Source organism: Cuculus canorus, chromosome Z (genome assembly GCF_017976375.1).
Source record: "Cuculus canorus isolate bCucCan1 chromosome Z, bCucCan1.pri, whole genome shotgun sequence".
Lineage (NCBI taxonomy): Eukaryota > Metazoa > Chordata > Aves > Cuculiformes > Cuculidae > Cuculus > Cuculus canorus.
Window position 1 is genome coordinate 13,947,991 of NC_071441.1, and position 22,025 is coordinate 13,970,015.

General features: G+C 35.8%; 1 protein-coding gene across 2 annotated transcripts in view; it reads right to left on the minus strand.

The window, feature by feature from the left end:
* JMY (junction mediating and regulatory protein, p53 cofactor) overlaps positions 1 to 22,025 on the minus strand; it is a 66,925-nt gene that overhangs the window by 7,559 nt on the left and 37,341 nt on the right. Inside the window, exons 5-10 of one of the 2 annotated variants that reach the window (XM_009566291.2) lie at positions 17,226 to 17,391; positions 13,278 to 13,465; positions 8,033 to 8,119; positions 5,568 to 5,663; positions 3,784 to 4,330; positions 1,094 to 1,404 (exon numbers count right to left, since the gene is read on the minus strand). In XM_009566291.2, coding sequence (XP_009564586.2) covers positions 1,097 to 1,404; positions 3,784 to 4,330; positions 5,568 to 5,663; positions 8,033 to 8,119; positions 13,278 to 13,465; positions 17,226 to 17,391 — 1,392 coding nt within the window. In that variant the 3' untranslated portion in view covers positions 1,094 to 1,096. The remainder of the gene's footprint in view (positions 1 to 1,093; positions 1,405 to 3,783; positions 4,331 to 5,567; positions 5,664 to 8,032; positions 8,120 to 13,277; positions 13,466 to 17,225; positions 17,392 to 22,025) is intronic. The other variant, XM_054054883.1, reaches the window with a different exon arrangement.

Sequence of the window (22,025 nt, forward strand, 5' to 3'; positions counted from 1 at the left end):
TAAACACCTGCAGCACTCTATCAACAGTCACTCTCCAACTATGGAAATAACTAATGAGGATAGAAAGGCTTGACTGTAAACATCCAAAAAGGCTATCTTTTCCCTACAAATAGCTGTTTTGCAAGGACTGTAAATATCTTCCATACTCTTGAAAAGACTTTGATTTCTAAACAGATTTTGAAATTCTTTACAGATTGTCACACCTCTCTTCTCTCCAAATTTTTAGTGGCAGCCTTCACTGAGACTAAAGTTCATCCATATGCCAGTAGCAGAAAAGTACCACCATAGAATATTCCTGTTCTATTCAAAAACCTTTGTGCTACTGATGCAACCATAATTTTGAAAACTAACTTCTTGACAATTTCTGGTTTGTTGTGAAATTATTAACTTAATCTGCTTAAGTCTAATATCTGTACGTTCAGGCACTGTAGCTAGGTATAATGCAAGTTCCTGGGATTCATATAAGTAGCAGAAGTAAAAATTATATTCGTATGTTTACTGTTTATAGTCTGGAAAGTCAATTAAGTCAGAGAACTTACAGACTGAAATCAAGCTATCCAAGAACCAGTCACTCAAAATAACAAATGAGATTTCAATGTGTTCAGCAGTCAAATCTAATGGTCCTTCACCTAGAGCTATTCAGTCTGAAGTGATAAATACACTAAACTCCTACAAGGCTAGAGTAATTAGAAAATAAGTACAAGGTGTGCCTAAGAGTGATTGTGCTGCTTTGTTACTTAAAAGCTTTTTAAAAGCTTTTTAAAGCTTTTTGGGTAAGTCTCTTCAAATTTACTAAATAAAATAGAGGTTTTTATAGGAGCAGTCCTGTTGATATTCATAAAAAATATTAAAACAATAAAAGGCTAAGATGATGAAACCTTAAAATCTTTGAAAAGTCAGTGCTACTAAATTCATATGTGCACGTTTTACCATGTTGGATGTCAGATTAGTCACATTCATACTAAGTTTCCTAGAATGCACAACCTGAGGCTTAGCCACTATTGTTATACAATAAGTATTGAAGTTGGTTTGGGTTTTTTTGGTGGTGGGTTTTTTTTTGTTTTGTTTTGTTTTTTAAATGTAGGTTAATTACAGGTTAGTTTTCCCAGTCTGTGCAAGGCAAACTCTCCTCTTCATCCTCTGATTCAGGTGATGCTTCCTTAATTCGTCGCAATGCTTCATGGATGCTCCTTGTCAGTGGGTCAGTATCAGGCAGAATTGTAAAGGATTCTTTCAAAACATCTTTCTGCACCTTCTTCAGTTTCACCCCTTTCCTGATCTGTGCCAAGATGTTATTGCTATCATCTTCATCAGGAAAAGGAGGGAGACTTCTCTGCTCAACTTTTCTTAAGTGAAAGCTGCCACGTTTCAAAGATGCCAGCACTTCATCCATTGGAGAACTCACTGCAGTAAATCAAAAGACCTTCAGTACAGTTTTTACTAAATTTTATCAGTCATCATTTATATTCCCTAAATACCAAAAAGCAGCCGCATACTATTAGTATCATAATCCCACACCAGAAGAATAACAGTAGCTCCACTATTTTTTCAGTCTCTGTATTTGTCTTCCCTATTACCAGGTCAAAACCAGTTCAAAGATACCACTATAATTTCTGAAACCATTTAATCTCCTATCAGGAGGGCAGCCAAAGTTTTTTGAACAAGATGGCTTTCCTGTGTGCAGTCAGGAAAATCAAAATGGCTGCAATGAAACCAACACAACTGAAGTGTTTATTACACTGCCTTTGTTGACTTTGAAACTCAGGTAATGAGAATGTATCTTAAGCATTGGGCTGTGCAGTCCATTGTCAACAAGTTTGTGGTTGATTTTACCTTCTGTTTGACTACTACTACACGACATTAAGGGAAGCAGCAGTAAAATAAACTGCAACAGCATGTATTTTCCTGCTTCTCTGGATTCATGTATGTATTAGCACTCAGTCACAGGGTGCCTATGAATTCTTTCCTTTATAATTAAAGAAAAAAGAGAAATAAGAGTTAGTACTTTATGACTAATCTTGTCTTTATCACAAATTTGAAAGTAGCTCTCTAGATTTATAAAAATCAGAAATTGGCTTTTTGAAGATGGAAGATGTCTACCCCAGAGACTGCATTAGACTAAAGTACAACAGTTTGAAATAACTTGTATACACTAGCGCATACAATTTGCAGCACATGTCAATCAGAAGATGAACATTCATCTCCGATTCTTTTCTGTATATTGTAGAATAAACTTTTAAAACCTACTTCGCATTTATGAGTGGGCTTTTAGTATCAAACTAGTGGCCCAGACAGATGGAACAGTCATGAGGAAAAAAGAAATAACAGAAGAATACAGGACTGCACATTTGAAGGAGGAAGGAAGGGTTGTAAAACACCTGGCCGTTATACAGACAAATTTCTGAAGCCACTTAGACACCTGGAATATCTCAGGGAATACAGAGCAGCAAACAGAGCACTGCTGCAGATATTATCAATACTTTAAAGAGGGAGGACATAATTTGATTTTACATTTGTCACTTTATGAAAAATACCAAATTGCACACACAATATGTGCTTTATATAAAATTGCAAAAAGGATGTCAGAGAACCAAACAATAGGACTTTTTTTCATAAAAAGAAAAACGGAGCACAGCAACATCAAAATAGATAATGAATTTAATACACTACTCCTGCAATCTGCAAGACTCACAAGAGCTTAATTCTGCAACTGCAGTTGCTCCAAGGGTTTTCAGTCATTTTAGAACAATTCTAGAGGAAACACTCTTGTTTCTGTCTGATTGATGAAGATAGTTCTAATTTTGATTTTATCTGGATAATGGAAAATGTTAATAGAAGGAGCTTTTCTGTACTTGTACATGACAGAGACAGATTGAATTTTTAATAAAATGTTATTACAGTCACATTACAGCAGTGTGAATCAGGGCCCACTTAATGTATTTTTCTAGTGACTTCCAGTAAAGCAGTTCAGCTGAGTGCTTTTGAAAATCTTACCTCTGCTTTTCAAGTAAAAACTTAGCTCCAGTATAAATATAGTATGTTTCACTGAAACACCAGGATTATTTTCTCCAAACACGGCTGCTATTTGCCCCATTTCATATATGGGATAATGGATAAACAAGTAAAACAAGTAGCACATAATTCACAAGCTGTAACAGATCTCCCAGGTCAGCCCTGTGCTCTATTAATTCTCCTGAGTTTCGAAAGAAGTTTTTGATCTTATAAGTATTTATTAACATGCTTTGAAGAGTGATTACAGATTTAATTTCCAGTTGTAGTTAAATGTATATGTTCTTACTCAGCTCTCAATGGTACTCAAGGGCTTGTGGATTTTTGCATGAATATTTGGAGAAACCTTGAAGATCACATCCTCAACGTTTCCTGTGTCCCAAGATGAGTATTCAGTTTACAAGGTAAAAAATTATATAAAATTCTGTTGTTAAATAAACACTGTACCCCCAGGTGAAGCATATAATATTTGCAGTGCTGGCTGCAAAGAAGGATAGGAAAATTCTTTTAGGCCACGTTTAGCTCCATTTTCTAGCTAGTCTAATGCAGTATGTCATACAATCAGTTTCACAAGTGTTTCTGTTTCACTGAACAAGTATACTGCACTCTCTGGTACAGGTCCTAACACTTGAGCTGCCAACATTTGTCAACTGAAAAGGATTTAACAACTTTCCCATTAATAAAAAGTAAATCACAGCATATACTTCTCTAAAGAGCAATTTGAAAAGGAAATTGGCACGTATTACAGCTATATACACAGAAATGAAATATTACCTCTTCTCCTCTGTAAACTCTCCAGATCACCTGTCTTCTTCAGCTTCTTCTTGGCACTGACTAGCTGACTGCTGTCAAACAGATGTGCTGGTGGGAAACCAGAAGAGTGCTGGACTCCTTTCTCCTCACTTTGACGCTTAACAATGCTGTCATTTTTCTCTAAGGATTTTGTGGCATCTTCCTTGGACGGTAAAGGTGGAGGTGGAGGTGGAGGAGGCAAGGGGGGTGGAAGCGGTACTACAGTAACAGTCTCTGGCTGAAGCTCATTAGTGGTGAGTGTAGAAGTACCAACTTGAGGCAGTTCAGAGGTAACACCAGTGGGAGGTAACGAGATATCCTGATGTTGTTCTAAGCCTGTAGATTCCTGCACTTGCAAAGGCTTAACTGCATTTTCCAATTCTACGTCTTCACTTTTCTCTTGGGTTTGTATGGTTGCTGGCAAAGACTGAGGCTGATCAACACAGGACACTGAGCTGGCTGCACATTTTCTTCTTGCATGAGCCAGCCGTAGTCTGGTTGACTTAAGTATTACTTGCCCAGGGTACCGCTAAAGTAAATAAATCATTAACAATTAGATAAGTAAATGAAATGCACTATTGTAGATTCTAAGTACTTGTCATCAGGGTTTTCCTTTCTGACAAGTAGGATTCACCTGTTTTCATTCATTTTGCTCTGGATGTAAAAACAAGGCAAATCTATCACCTTCATGCACAAGTTCTCTTAACTTTTTATATTCTTGGTTAAGTCATAATTTATAGATGACTAGTCTAGTCAGGGATAGGCACAGGTCAGAATTAAAATTTCACTAAGAAACAGACTGTACATTCAAAACTTTCTCTGGAAACCACAATTCAAAATTCCCTCTTGCTTTCCTCTTCTAAAACTGGTCAATGGCTCCCCCTGCAACAAAGTCCTCTCTGACACTGCTTAGACGTGAATGATACTGCTTAAAAAAGCATCTCTTTAAAACATCAAATATTGAGACTTTTGAAAGTATTTTTAATTCAGTTCTTAAATTTGCTGCCTCAATATCTTTTCATATTAGTTTCATCCATAGCCATTTTTATGCAAAGAATTCAAACTGCTTCTGAAAGACAGGTCTAATATATTTTAAACATTTATGGTACACCTAAGGCAGTAGAGATCATAACAATATAAACACACTCATACATAGTCAGTTCTTTAGCAGTTGCTGGTCAAAATAAATAAATTTGTTTCAATTAACAGAATCAATGCAATTCAAAAGCCTTGCAAACAGAAAAGTGTACTGCTGAGCAAGGCAGCTTTCCAGTAAATATCTGTATTTTGCTAGGTATTCAGCAAAGTCAAAAAAAGTCCTTTACAACTAATACAGTCTCTTGTTTTCTTTCACATTCACGCCTTTCCTTGTTTTGTTCATACCATACTCTATCCAGTTTGACACACTGTAATAGGAAGGAGGGGCAGGCGCTGGGCAGGTGTTGTAGCAATCAGTGGTAGACAATGGCAATGATCTTTGTTGGAAATGCCATTTAGATTATACTTTTTTAGGAAAGTTTTCCAAGTGTCTGGTCACAAGGTGTAGATGCAAGAGTGATAAGAAGCTTATTATGGCACTGGGACTTATTGTGGCACTGGCCTGAGGAATTTGCTACCACCAATGCCATATTTTGTTGTAAATTTTCCAAAGAACAGTTAACTATGCAATGAAAGAGAGTAGCTAACAACATAGTATAGTCCTAGAATGAGTGAAAATTACTTTTGCAAATGAAACTGGTAGAAAAGAACAATTACTCTTCTGTTACCTGTTTAAATGTGCGAAGTCTGTCCAGTGTTTTCTGTCGTTCCTGACTAACCCAGGAGCTCTTTCTTTCCTCTTCATCTTGTAACTGATCTCTCTTCTGAGGAAAAGTGTAGGAAACATGTAAATATGACTTTCAATTCCTTGTCAGAAACTACCTAACAGTCTACTTCTCAAATAAACACACTTCTAACTTCAAAACTTGGTGTTTGTCTCACCCTTAAAAATATTATGCATTTCATATTTCATAGGCTTGAAGAAATGCTAAGCTCAGGAAGGGAAAATGGGAGTCTGGAACTGGAACACCTGAAGACTTGTAACTTGAAAGAAGAGGAATAACTAGAGACAGAACAGAATATTTCACTGAAAAAAGCGTCTTGAAATTAAAAATGGTATAAGTTGGCCAGAGAGGAAACCAGTATCCATTTTGTTTCATTCCAAGAACAAAATGACAGTCCAAACTGCAATGTTGCCCATTTAAAACAAGTCATGTTAGTATTTCACAGTGCAAGTAATCACAGAACTCAGTGCTACAGTTTCACATCCAATACTGAGCAAATTTAGTAAATATTTTCATAATAATTTATAACAATAAATGAAAGTTTCATATTCAATTCACCTAAGATGTCATTATGTAATCCATCTTGATTTTCTGTAATCTCACTTCAGTACATCTTTAAAGTTCTTCCCTGCAACTATGACACTTGTATTTTTTCTTGTGGGAACATCTTAGTGAAAACACACATTTGGATCCACCTCCTTTAATTAGTCATGCATTTTCACAAAATTTCAACAAAGCTGCTACATCTCTGAAAAAAAATACTACTCTTCAGTTAAATCTGTTGAAGTGGATGCTAGTTATCTAATGGCAAAAGTCACCACAGGCAACTTCAAAGTTATCAGGAAAAGTGATTTCACTATTCTTACCTAAAAGGAAAACAAAAAAACGAAGCCAAACAAAAAGCCCCTTGAGTTTGAGACTGCTTCATAAAATATTTTACTTGACGGTATATGTAGCATGCAGGTGCAGTAGCACAACTACCCTTTGTTCTTGCTCTAATCTTTTATTTAAGCTTCTATTTTAACTTCTTTGCTCCACTGCTCTGCTATTTTCTTTTCACCACATTCTTCTGTTCCTCTTCACCTTTTCCTATTTCTTGTCCTTACTACTTTTCAGACATGGTCCCCTTTTCCTCTCCCTAATGCATCTATACTTATCTCCTTCCAAATCACAGGGATTTACTCTTTTGGAAAGACACCAGGACACTGGCTTATTTCTGAAAATGGCAGAAAGGCAGACACTGCTTTTGTGTTGACTGAATGGCAATACAAGTTCACAAAAGTGATCAGAATTTTTAATTATAAAGATCGGTTTGTAAAAGTAATACTTAATGCTCAGAGTCTTTTAAGAATTAAATCCACTCAGACTAAGGTTTTTTCTTTACAATAATAGAAGAATTTTTCAGTCACATTATTAACAGAAAAGATGACAAAAAAATTTAGCATAAGGTTCTTTATATAATCCAAGTGGGCAACTCCATGAAATAATGAAAAAGCCCTATAGTGTCTGAGAGACAAGAAGGTCCTTCATTTTTGTCAAGTCTTATTTTTAAGAGTGATAAATGGACTACAATCCACACAGCAAATTCCTTTGCCTTATTACAAGAACTGGGGAAAAAAAAATATTTTTCTAAGTTCCTAAAAGACTATGCCAATATGTACTCTCTCACGAGTAGCCTTTTCATAAAATAAATTATGCAGCCGACTTCCTGGACAAATGTATCAATGTTAAAAATGTATAAGGATGAAATAGAATCACTTTCACTAATCTAATTGAAGCCTGAATTAAAGAGGCTTGAATTTCAATGCATCTTTGTCAGTGATCTTTATTAAACATTGATGCTATGTCAGTTCCAAAGACCTAGCCCAGAATTTGAATATTCTTTAACAAAGTCTGTTATGTTCAGCACTAGAGTTGGACTAGCTAGCCTATTCTCTGCATGAGACCGTGTAAAGAATCACGGCGCATACATGTGAAACTACATCTTTATATAACTCAAGTGATTTGTATTGTAGAAAGAAGAAAAATAATGAACAAGTTCACTAAAATTCAGGAACAAATGTGTATGGTTTCTTTATGCATTTCAGTACACCTGATGCTGTTACTCTTCAGATGTCTGGAATCATCTATGTGCACATTACCATAAACTGCAAGCTGCCTAACCCTAGCAGTAATCACTTTTAGACTGTCACCACAGCATTAAAGAATTGTTTATATTTGCTTGTGCTCAATGTCCTCCTAACACAGCTTTATGCTCCCCTTTAACAGAAATCTATGGTGTAAATGTCAGGGTATGCACATTCTTTCTAAAACAGCTATCACTATGAATACTCTCCTAATGAATGTATAATGAGGGATGCACGCTGTTAAGTAAAGGCTAAACTCAACAGCAGAAAACTGAAACTTACTAGCTGAACAGCATGGTGCATTTTACATTCCTCCACACTCTGGTGACGCTGCTGGATCTTTTCACTATGCTTTGCAATACAGATCTCCTGTAGAGACATAAAAAGTTATCTATAAAATATGAATTTCAACTATCGATTTACAGGTTACAATGTTACATTTAGCAAATACGACCAAGAACTAGAAAAATAAAAATTACAAAGCCTATCTCAGACAAGCTAATTTAACTTGCAATAAAACCATAAAATGGAAACAAACCCAAGACAGACCAACCCAAGCCTATTATTTTTAACTGTCAATATACACAAGCAACAGCTACTTTAAAAGCCTGTTCTACAATACCACTACACAAAAGTGGCAGCAAACACCAATCTGTCAAATACTTCATAAAACCCTTGTGTAACTCCATGTTTTTGTATACACTGGTAACAGCTAACTCAAATATACTAAATTTTTCTGTTTAGGCAACTAGGCAGCTTCCCATTTACAAATGTCAGTTCATCTCTTGCAGGTACCATCTGTAAACACAAACATTAATAGTGTTGTTACAATTTTATGCATGCATAAGCAGGTTCACTTATACCAACTTCACATCTGTAACATCTGGTTTTAAAATAAGTATTTATTATATTGCCTGCAAATACAAACAGGTTAAAAAATTAGGCCACATTACAAGAGTTAACAAGGAACAGGGTGACATAAAAACCGCTTGTAGAGAATACGAAAAGGACTGGATTACATAACAGTTACAAAGAAAAGGCATGTGTAGGAAATCAGAGTAATGACAAGACAGACTAGTCCATAGGACAATACCAGGAAGTCAAGACAGTATGGGTGACGAAATTAGGCTGGACACAAGCACCATGCAGAACTAGAAAAAAGTTAGATGTATAGTTAGAAACATCTCATGGCTGCGTACAAAGGGGGCAGCATTACGAAGGAGTTTACAGCTAGAATACCAGAAGCAATGGGCTTCCCAGGTATCTGTCAGCCTGAACTACTGGGTGGAGCCAGACAGGAGATTTGCCATTAGAAGCACTGCTTGGAGCAAGTGATGGAGCTACTAGCCATCAAGCAAGATACTACAGTAGTGGCAGAAAAACAGGAAAACAAGGAGGGGAGGGTTAAAGAAAGCCTATCACTTTTGACACTTGGAAATGCAGGAAAAAGCTATGTTCTGCTAAAAGCTGACTATGGACATACTGTTATCACACAAAAAGGCAGCAAGCATTCCCATCTAGGACAGAAATACCACATTATCTTAAATGTTTCTATATAGCAAGACCACCAATGTTGCTATGTATACAGTTAGCACTCCGATAATCACTTAAGTTTCAGTGGAAACACTGTCCCAGTATTTCCCAGAATCTATATACACCTCCATAAGAGGTATATATAGATACATAAACATTGTTTTACGTTTGTTTGTTGAGCTTTTTTTTTCCCTGAGAAGTGTTTAATTAATACACCTGGAAAAGTTAATCCATTTAATTACAAACTACTCAAACTCTGCCTTTCAAAGACACCGCAGTAGCTTCAGAATATTATTAAACAATCTGGAAAGCTTTTTGCAATACTACTACTGATTTATCTTTATAGTTTATTCTCTACTTATATGCAAAGTATGATTAAAAGTCTTCTAAAATAATGAGGAATGTATGTTATGAGATATAAAAAGTATTATAAAATAATGAGAAAACATATGTTAGATATGGTTCGGATTTTTTTACGGGGGCATATTTTATGAAACATTTTCTCCTTAGTATCAGTATTTAAATCTGATTAAGACCAATAATGAAAGACATTTCAAGCATGTAAAGAGGAAAAAGCAGACCAAAACATATTTGGTGCCAACTTTTTACTAATAAGCAACATACTTTAATGTAATTAGATGTCTATGATTTGAAATAATAAAAAAGACTAGGAGGGGCAGGAAACATGCTGCAGCACAGGATTAGAAATCTGAATCATCTGAACTAATTACAGAAAAGGTCTAAAAAAAAAAAAAAGAAAGGTGGTAATTTCATAGGGACAAATGCAGGGTTCTACTTCTAGACAAGATTAAGTGACTGTAAACAAAGGATGAAGGAAAAAAACAGCCAGGTGGCAGCATTAAAGAAAATTATCTGGATTATTATGGCAGATGACAAGTTGCACATACTCTTAAAGGAACAAACTCTAGCATAAAAAGAAACATCATAATTGTGTGTACGAGCAGGAATACAGCCCGCACCACATATGAACCAGTCCTTCCTTCCCAACACTGGGAAAGCAGGGTTATTTCCAGTGAGAGCCACACATTAAATTAAGTAAGATCTTGACCAACTGTATGGAAGAAGTATCAAGACGTAATGCTCAATTCTTTTTTGATCACCAGACTGATTTCACAGTATCAAATTGTACATCTATTAGCGAGACAAAAAAGGAGATCTGAGGAACCTTTTCAACATTCATCACTGGATAAGCTACCATGTTTAGGACTAGAAACATGTAAACCAAACTAATGCCTGTCTGCACTAGTATTATATTTAACTAGTTCCAGTGATCCTTGCTGATTGAAAAGCATCCCAATTAAAGGGTTAGGTTCACATTTAGTAAGCTCAGTATTTGCAGAAGCTATATTTTACTATAAACATTCTGTGTATTTATGCCCTTATGTTGCAATAATAATAATAATAATAATAATAATAATAATAGACAACAACAATAGTAATAAACCAAGTAACCCTATGCCAGCTGCCACTGCATCTATAACACACCTGTTTTGGCATGAGCTATGCTTTAAACTGAGGGCTTGCATAGTAGTGAAGGCGTCCTATTAAATGGACACAACAGCATGTTAGAAAGGTCACTAGATCAAGGTGCACATTTTGTACATAACCCCAAACAGCTTCACCAACCGTTTGCTACTCCCAGTTTGCTCATGACAAGCAACACGATTTCCTGAATGTAAAATAATTCAATTTCTTCACAAGTCTATTTTTCCAAAGATAATTTTCTAAACACCTTTTACAACATATTTTTTACCTTGATGCTTTGCTATAAATTTAGGTCCTTAATAAAATAGCTGCTTGTTTCCCTTAACTGATTTATACCACTGTGCAGCCAGCAGGGGGTAGACTGGGATAACAACAGCAATATCCTGCACGAAATAACCATAACTAGCTCTCAAGAAGTAAAAATTATTAGACTACTATTAAAATCTTATTTTTCAATAACTTCCTGTCATCAACACATACAGGTATTTTATAACAGCATAACCTTGAAACAAATGAACCAGCTGAAGGAGACTAGTTCATTAGATAAGAAGGCAAGGCTAAATAAATCTCTATTCCTGTTTCAGGGTTACTTCTTGACTTGTTATTTCCCATAAGTCAAGCAAGAAGCAGCAACTAGGCTGTCACTTTGAAACAGGTTTGTGTACTGTAATGCCAGCAGCATTATTACATATTCAGGAGAAAATAGCATAACTACTATAGTACACCTTAAGTTAAATAGCACAACATGACAGACAGGATCTATTTCTAAAGTGCTAAAAAGCCAAGCTTCTTGATACATTTTCTTTGTACAAACTTACATAAACTCAATTACTGTGAGCAAACCACTTCCCTTAACTGGCTAAAAAGAGACATATTTTAAACTAATTTATCTGCAGTCTTCACCACATTATATTAATCAGACACAGGACGGTGACCGATGAAATATTAAAAAATCTGATATATAAAATGTATCAGCTACTGTTCTGTTTGCTCTGTTAGGCTTCAGAATTGGGTACAGAAATATGTGATCCAACACAAAACAAAAAAACCCACAAACGAGACTGACCCTATAGTTTGGGAACAAAGAGTAGAAGGGGAGAGACTGAGAGATGGTTATAGGATATGTTCTAGTCTGTCGTAGTGAGACAAGGTGCAATACAACTGCTTCACTCAGTATGGGTGGATGTGTGTTCAAATACATTGTGCAAATTAAAATCAAGACAGTGCACCAGCTCACCCCGCTTTTGTGAAACAGTTTTTAGCTAGCAACATCACCCTGCTTCAACACCCATCCTGTTTGCCAGATGTGGCTCCCTGCAATTTCTACCTCTTCCCAAATATCAACTTGGTGCTCAAAGGAACTTATTTTGTGTTGGTAAAAGATGTGAAAGCAAAACCGATGGAGATTCTCAACAGCCTTTTAGACAACGATCTGTGGAATTGCTCTTAACGTTGGCAGCATTGTGTGTCAACTCAGAAGGGAGCTATTTTGAAGGTGACTGTAGTTAATTTTCTTAATTCATTAAATAAGTAGAGTGACAGGGACAGTCTCCGGCTTTTTGTGTAGGACCTCACAGTAATTAGTTAAAAAGGTGAGGCAAGACCTGAAGGCTTTACCCTCAGTCTTCTGCAACTGTTTACAGAAAGGGGTCATCTCCCACACGAAGGGAAATAACCAGGAACATACAACCACACCAAATCTGATCCCAACCTAGAATGAGGTCTCAGCTCGGCAAAACCTTATAGTATATGGTATGGCGTGGAAATTTATTTTATAGAAAAGTATTACAATGCTTTCTCAAAACTTCGATCTACTCTACGCATTCAAGTATCTTACTCATGATAATACTGAATTACCCACAAACTGCTAGGGAACAATAAACAAGTCATTCTAGAAAAAACAATGTATTTACATACACTTCATAAACAATTTTAAACCATTACCTACATTAAAAGAATTTTCTGCATGTCTCCATGACATTACATATGAAAAAGGATAGCGGCCTTGAACAGCACACCCAGGTTTACAAATTAAGGTTATAGCCTGGATTCCATATCAATTTGCTTCATAGAGTATCAATGACGTGACCTAAGCTTAAGAGGATGAGTTAAGATTGAAATAGCACTCGCCAGTGAGAAAATACCCTTAAAAATTCTCTTCTGCATGTACATATAAAACTCCTCTCTGTAAAAACATGCATTCTAGCATGTACTTTCCACATGAAAGTATTCTGATTAGTTAATACAACAAGTTTATTGACTTCAAAGTAATTAAAGGTTCCCTTAAGGCTAAAAGGTAAACTGAAACTTAAATATATCAATTTAATTATATTTGCTATTCCATTTGGTATTCTATGAAACACTTTTAGAAAGAAGAAAATACAATCCACGAAAATTCTGGGAGGCTTGTAAGTTGTATCTGAAATAAAATCTTTTGAAGTTTTATTAAATTTGCTAATTATGCTACAAACTTGCTATTTAATAATACCTTCTTATTTCTGAGGTAGGCTTTCTTGGCTGAAATACGTCCACGCCTTGCTTCCAGCTGGCGGATTTTTTGTTGTAACTTTTGTAGCTCCTCTTTTTGCAAGTGTATAGATGTTGCCATATCGTCTTTTTCAAGCATGGCTTCCATACTTTCATAAGTGTCATAATATACCACTTCATCTCTCTTCTCTGTTTTAATAAAGTCAGCAATGAAAAAGTCAAATCAATAGTTTGTATTTAACACTGTTTAGTTCAACAACAACCCTCCCCTGTGTTGCAAGATTTAATGCAGAAGAAAGCTAGAGTCCTTTCAGAGGACGATTAAAAATCCAAAGATCAGAGAAAAAGCACTGAATGGCAAAATAAGCAAAGCGCTGTAGCCTTTAAAGTTAATATGAAGAACAGAAATCAATACCAATGAAGCACAGCCTGGTATTCAGAGCACTGAAAAACAATTGCACCTGTACGCTTGTGTCTGTAGCCTAACCTAATCACAGTGGCCATGCATGCTTTGGGTGCCTTCGCTAATACAAGGGACCTGCAACGTGCAGTAATATATATTCTCTGGTCTTTACTACAAAGTTAAGGGTTGACAGACTCTTTCTGCAGTCTTTGGAATGAGATTCTTCTGACATTTCTATTAATTTCAAGCAGGACAAACTATCAGACAACAAAGCATAAAAAAATCCTCTCTTCAGTGGTTTTGACCTCCCTGTTTCTGCAGTCGCTGCCTGCTGCTCTAAGGCAGCAGAGAGGGCAACTTCAAGGCTATCCTTCAAAGCATTACAGGCCTGAAAAGGAGGTCATTACTAATAGTTTTATCAACACTCATGATTTTTAGCCTCCTAAGTGAAGCATTCAGTGAACACTGAGCTCATCTCTGAATGCTGCCTTCTCATCTCTTGCCAAGAAGGAAAGACTGATTATTACAAACCCTTGCAGAATGTTAGGATGAAGCAGCAAAGGCCTCTTATTCCTTATTTCACTGGCATACTAAGTAGGATATCTTTGTAATACATCAAGAGGGATATGCATTACTGCTGGGTGAAAGACGCAGACACAGCTGGCATGACTCAAGTGTCTACTCGGCAGCACCCCCAAACCTTCTAATTTCAATTTCATTCAAATACTTTTAGTAAGACTGTACTTCCTCCTACTTCTGGTCCTAGATTATTTAAAGAGGAGGGCAGGCTTTTCTTCAGTACACTGTCCATTTTAAAAACTGTTGTCACTTCATGTTATTTGTGCGTATAGTCTCTGCTGCAATCAAAATTCTGATTGACATGCTAATTTCAGCTCAGCAGAAGACGTGGCAGAACCAGAAAAGAAAGCACAGCACTATCCTAACATCAAAACAAAATCTAATAAAACAGACTTAGTAATTCTTTACTTTAGTGCTCAGTTAAAAAAAAAAATGTAACACCAAGTTTCAACCATACATAAAACTGCCAAGTCACTAAAATCTGCTTTGAGACATCAGTGAGGAAAACCAAAACTCATGGCCTTAACATAATTCTATTTTGCCTTGCACTGAGAAAATTGGAAAATTTACATGCAAATTTTTGTTTCAGACCACTCTCGTGCAGATTTAAGGACAAGAATTTACACATAAAACCCCAATAGCTCATCTGTGAATCAGTCAAAAGTACCAGTTCTAAAACATAATGTTAAATTATATTTTACCTTTTGAAAAAAAACCTCAAACACTGGCAACTATATTACAACATCCATCAAACATTTCAAGGGTCTTGTACAGCTTTTGAACTGCTTATGTATTTGCTAAGTGAATAACTTTGTCACCACTCAGCTACTTACAATAAAACAACTAGAATCATTCTTTTTGAGATACAATCCATATTATTTATATTTGTTCAATCCACCCTCCAATAAAAGCAGGAACATACTATCACATTGTCTGTTGAGAGCAATGCATCCACCACAAAACCATCTTACTCACGTATGTATGATGTATGAACAGTTTGTATGGACAGGATAAGACCTTTAAAATTTTAACCAAATAAATTTCCATTTTGTGAATTTCAGTGCAGCTATATGGTTAATGACAGTAAAAACCTACTACTATTGTTTATAATATGACAATGTATTATAATTTTATACTTTTCAGATCCAATGTGCTAAATTTGCGAAAGATGGGTTTTGTTACACTCAACTGGCAGTCCAACCAAATCACACTTTCAAGGAATCCTGTGGGGACTTAAACAGCAGTACGGATCTTGTCCCTCAGATCAAAACAGGATCACAGAGACTCTTCGAAATCTCTCTGCGGAGTCAAAGACTAAAGAACAACAGCCACTACAAGTCACTAAGTACAAATCATAAGAGATGTGCACAATCAAAAGGCTATTACTTTACTGACTAAGCACAATTCAAAAAGCAAGCATAATGGAAGATGCACAGATCATTCTTTTCTTTTTGACTGCATAGGAAACAACAGGCATTAAAAGACCACTGTCATCTTTCAGATGCTTTCATTGAGATTAGGTACTCAACAGTTCTGAAGAGATATACCCACTTCAGTGTCACATTCTTCACACTCACTGCTCTATCCTCTCCACCTACATAAAGTCCAAAGAGGTAATTTCATCTTTTGAACAAAATCCCCGTACATTTAGGAACTGTTTTTCACTTTCTGCCCTAAGGGGTATTAGCCAAGAGTTGTTAAAAAAAAACAACAGTAATTCCTTCTAACATAGATCGCTGTCTTTAATACAAAAACATCTCCAACTTTTGGATTTTGTATTAATGAATACTTTACATATTTAAAACAGTAAAGAAAGCCAGAAAAGTGAACTATTTTGTTGCCATGGAGAAAGGAGCCGTTGTTTTCTTGGCTGACTTAAGGGTTTTGTTTTATTTTGCGTCAGGTTGTGGGGTTGGGTTTAATCTCTGAGGGCCCTTAAGTTTTATCATTACAATGAAAAGAAAGGATTTTGCTGCACATTGCTTCTCACCCTCCTGTTCAAGGCATTTCCTTCAGTCTGCAGGTAAGGAAACAATGTCTTCAATACCAAAATTAAACGTCTGATTTCCCAACTACAAAACATATCTCAGTCTGGAGCACTAACTAGTCCTACACAAAGGTACTTGGTCAAAGCTGCCACATTCCTTTAAGTAATTTACAGATTTTTCAGTCCTCATCTTCCATACAGGCACTTAACAACTTGCCACCAGAGGCCTAAAAAGAGCAGATTCATATAACAATGAGAAGAATCCACGACACCTATGTTTTCTCTTTTTCCAGAAAAAAGTCACAATACAATCCAGCTTCACATCTCTCTTTTTAAGTGACTTTTCCATTCATAAAAATTTTATGATGTGCTTAACAATAAACCAGAGCTTGTGTCAACAAAAACATTAACTACAGAAAGGTCCAAAAGATAGAGCTCGATTCAAATATGCTATCTGATTTACCAGTACCATTGCCATAGTTTTTAAGTACACAAGGTATAGTAGGTTCTGGAAACATAAGGTTTGCATCACTGCTATAAATCAGGGAGATGACAATAGAACAAGCTTCAAAGTTTAGCTGAAGGACTCCGATTTGCATACTTTTAAAATACCTTTTGAAAAAAAAAAACACTTCAAAGAAATTAGTAGTACCAATGCAAATATTTAATGAGACACATCCAGTAATTATGACATTTCCTCCTTCCTGAACGTAGTTTTCCAAAACTTACATCTTCTGCTTACTTATCTTCTACGCTTATTTTGAAACACAGGCAATAAGAACCAGACTAAAACTTCCAGGCATGTATGTATACACCTTATGAGCTGGTGTAAATTTTAACTTAACGTGCTTATGTTAGAAGATACAGCTTTTCACAGGGTAAAGAATCTGTCCTCATTTCATTCCCACAGGGTTTACTAAGACTTTTAGAAAGAGAATTATCTTTTACAGATTACATCTTAATTAAAATGCATAAAGCACCTGACATCAGTCTTCTGATGCTTTCAAGTTGTGCTGTCAGCAGCAGCTCTTCACATTTCAAGATCTCAAACTGCACTTCATATAACTGAAGCTGTAGATCATAATAAGCAGCTTCTAACTGGTCCAAATGTGCTATGGCTTCTGTACCACCTTTCAGGCTCTGCATCTACATTGAAAGAGAAAAAACAAACAAACAAACAAACAAAAACCATACAACACCAGGATAATGAGAACAAAATCACACACATTACGATTACAGCTAGATACAGTCTGGTTCACTAAATGTAATGTATTAAAATTGAACACACCAATAGAAGAGGCTTTGATCAGCCACATACTTTCAGACATATTCAGCATCTGACGTCTTTTCTATATGGCATTGGCATTTATGTGACTGTCAAAGTGAGAAGTCATATAACGCATAGCGTGAAACATCCATACCACTTTTGCTCTACTACTCCATACGCTGAAGGTATGTAGTGAAACTAGTATTCACTTATCTTCAGTTTAAAAGGTCTAAAAGTTGTTTTGCTAACAGCACCTAAAAAACAACAGCTAAAATGACAGTCGAGAAGTTTCATCGTTTATAGAGTCCTTCACAGGAGAAAGAAAGATCTATACCAAAATATTTACATACTTTTTAGCGCTTACTTATGTCATCTGTTTAATATAGAAAACTGACACAAAACACAAAGTGAATTCAAATCATCCTCTTCCATTAAGCCAAATAAGACCGAACTGCTAAATATGGTTGGCCATTCTGACAATTAATAAGAAATACCAACAAGCAAGAGGATGGATTCACTGTCTCACTTTAGAAGATATTCAAAACCATGCAGGCTCTACAACCTGCTGCAGAAGAGTTCAGTCCACATCCAAGTTCTCTACCTGCTTAAAAAATACATCTCTAATAGCTTCCACCAGATAATGGATGAAACCAATTCTAATTTTTACTGAAGATTTTCAATCTATCTACCTTACTGTGCTAATAGGAAGCAAAAATACAAGGTCTAGCAAACTATACTTTAAGAAATATTTGCTAGTATGTTTTTGCATTATGGTGGTTTCGTCAAGGTGTAAAACTGTATCTGTAATTAATAGCCAGAAATGGTTTTACTAGGTTTCATTTATCCTACATGTTTAAATATAATTGTACTAAAACAGAGAGGTATCTGTACTGACCAAACCAAAGCTCCATCTTGCTTAATACACTGCTTTGGATAAAGGTTAACTGCAAATATCCAGGAAGACAAAACACAAAAGGCACTGCAGTGATACCTCCCTACAGTGTTTTACCAGCCTTTGGCATAGCTTGCAGCACACCTTAAACTGCAGTGCTGCCTTTAAATAAAATAAGATTTCCTGGATTTTACTTCATAAATTTGTCTGAACCCTTTTATTTAGAGCATGAATGCTTTTAATGCAAGCATCATTAGTCATTGATAGGGATTTCACAGTTCAATTAAACACTAAAGAAACAGTTCTGCATATTATGCTTCTTTCCATGCAAGACTGATAGACAGAAAACCTGTAAATTAATTCTTGTAAGATCTGTTTTAAAAAATACTACTACATTGTATATTTATTGAATGCATTTCTTTATATTGTTAGCCTGAAAGGCTCAGTAAGTCCTTAAGTAAATATCATAAATCTTACAATCAATAACGCATAATTTGTGTATTTGAGGCCAGCATGACACCACAATGTCTTGTTATACCATGTTATTACTCTGCTTCCATATTGAGTTGCTAATTGTGACCAGAACAGTCAATGACACAATGATGGCATATCTGGAATGAATTAGAGGCTAGCTTTTCAAGACAAAAGGACTGATTCTCTTGAACTTTTTTTTTTTTCTTTTAATCTAAGAGCTATAATGTTCATTTGTCAGGCAACTTATCATGGGTTTGAGCATTTTCAAAGGATTTTCTTATTGTAAAAAAATATACCAAAGCAACAAAATGTGGTGGGCGGTTTTTTTGGTTGGGATTTTTTTTTTTTTCAAATTAAGGAAACATTAAAATTTCTACCACAATTAAGAATTTTTGCTTTTCAGTGGACTACAAAATTCACTCAAAATAATATAACTCTTTTCTTTAAAAAAAGACGTTCTTCAATTTAAGGTCACTGACTTTGTCTGAAGACCACATAGAGACATAAACAGACCATCATCAAAAACATCAGCTCATCAAGTTGTAGCAGGTCAGTATTTCATTTGTTTTGCGGAATCAAATCCTATAACCCAAAATGAGTTATAAAGCAGGTATGTTTACTTCCAGCGCTGGGGTGCAAGGGGGTTCTCCTCCTAGCTTACACACCGTATAGCTTGAATATATTTCTTTTTGAACTTTACGCAGACTCAGTCTCCTCTGGCTGTTTTCAAACTCCTGAACCAAATGCAGCCAGCTTTCTGCACTCCAATGCCTACTTATCAGTAAACTGCTGCTAGCTGTCTCCTTCATTATCAACTTCCAAGATCTTCAAGGCGAACAACACCAAGCTCTAACGAACGCTCCCAGCCCTCCTTGTCTGCTTTCGCACATCAATTCCCCCCCTTTCTTTTTTAACATGGGCAAATTCATTTGCCAACTCTGTCACATGCAGCTGTGTTGGAGTCTGCCTGACAACCAAATCTTAGCCATACAAGCACACATTACAGATGCCACTGGCTACCTGGTCAGTTTTAAGGGTATCTCACCACCATACTTAGTTTTCAGGTACAATGGCAATGGGAAATTAATATTGTCATACGGCTCTTCAGCAGATATCCTAGCTACAAAATAGCCCCTCATGTTAAAAAAAGAGGACCTTTAATTTCAACCATTTTATGCGAGATACTATGGACGCATGATAATTCAAAACAATATCATCATTTGTAGGAAAACCTCAGCATTTTTAAAAAAAAATAAGACTTGTTCAGTTCTTCATGTTACATGCTGCTGTCTAATCTGTACTAGTTATTTACTGCATCCTTAGAAGGTCTCAGGTTGATCAACAGGGTAAAAAAAACACAAGAACTTTAATAGGCCAATGTTAGAGGAAAGAAGCATTTTGCAGTTGAAGAACTAAAACTGTGGAGATCCAAGTTCAATTTCCTGCTACACCACAACTTCTTGCATAAACTCAAACAAATAATTTAATCTCTCTGCTCCTACTTCAAGTAACAGCATTGTCTCACTCATACTACATAAAGAACTTATGGAGGAACTTAGATTTCTTAGAAGTTCTAAGGCAGAACTGTATCATCTGTAAACCCACACTTTGGTAACAAAGACAATGGGTTACAATAGAATGCTTTTGACAAGAATTATGAACAGACATACTAAGGGGATAGATGACAAAATTAATTAAAAAATAGCCAAACAGGGAATGCAAATTCAGTTTTCCACCACCATGAAATGCTTTCAGACAAATCTAAAATGAACTACTTTCATAATCTGAGTTCTTAAAACAATTTTCATGTAGTCACTGTTGCTCATATTCTGCTTTTGTAAAAACAAAAGCTTCTACAAAACTGTTTGTTACTCCCACTCAAAGTCTGTTCCGGATACACCCTCCTAACCACCAGAAAACCTCTTCTCTATTTCCAATGTATTCACAATCAGATAGTACCATTTCTTCTTGCACCAGTACTGAACAGCAACACACACTGCTCTTGACTAATATTTATACCCATTAGTATTTTTGTGGAGAGCAAATCTGTACCATCTCAGTCTTCGTTTTATTTGTCAAAACAACTTCAACTTCTACTGTACAAGAGACTTGCCATTCCTGGAATCATTGTGATAGCTCTCCTTGTAACTGCTCTACTTGGAAGTAATCCTTCTTAGGTGATCAGAAATGCATAGAATAAGAGTGTAGAAGAAATCTGACAAGTCCATGTGCAGCAACACTAAGACTTCTCACTTTACTTGAAAGACCTGATCTAACAGATTAGAAAGCATATGCTGCTATACCACCCTGTTGCACCGACAGCTCAATCACATTGCCATCAGCTTATAAAACCATAGTTATTCTCTCCTGCTGTCATTTACAAAGTAGTTGACCTGCAATTCCCAGTAAAAAAATGGTACCGCTTTTTCCTAACAATAAATATTAACACCTATTATTGAATTTTCTATTATTCAACCCTTTAAGTAATCCAATACTGTTCGAATAGAATACAAAGTCACGTTTCACTCCACTCTATGTGAATCCTGATGGTTCACTAGTTCAAGTATTCACTTCAATTAATCACTGTTGCTGTCTGAGAAATCTAAGAAGGGAATAAATTCAGAAAAGGATTTCAGGTCTCTAATAAATACGGAAGCTAATCCTCAAAACCAACAGAAATTATTTTAAAGGATTTCTAAATGATTTTAAGGGAAACAGATCATTGAGAACTGATGAGGCAGGCTCTCACTCAGACCTAGCAACTTGTGAAACAGAAGTATTACTCCAATCAATTAAGTATCAGGAGTCAATTAGAGTCAAACCATGAAAGTACAGGATACAGTATTATCAAGAAATGAGTTAAGCTGATTACTCACAATTAGTATCCTAGGCAATCAAAAAAATTCAGACACTAAAAGAAATGTCGTTTCTCCATGAAAGAAAAAAAGGGTGTATCATTATTTTTATAACTTCTATTTCTTTTCCAAGACTAAAAGTTCAAAAATCTATAAACCACTTGCTGAATACCAACAGTGCCCTCATAAACCTCCTGGTCTTTGAATTGTCATTCTATCTGCCTTAATCCTCAACTCAAACCCTAATAAATTAGTTTCTTGAGCATTATCATCTTTTTGAAGGAATATCTTG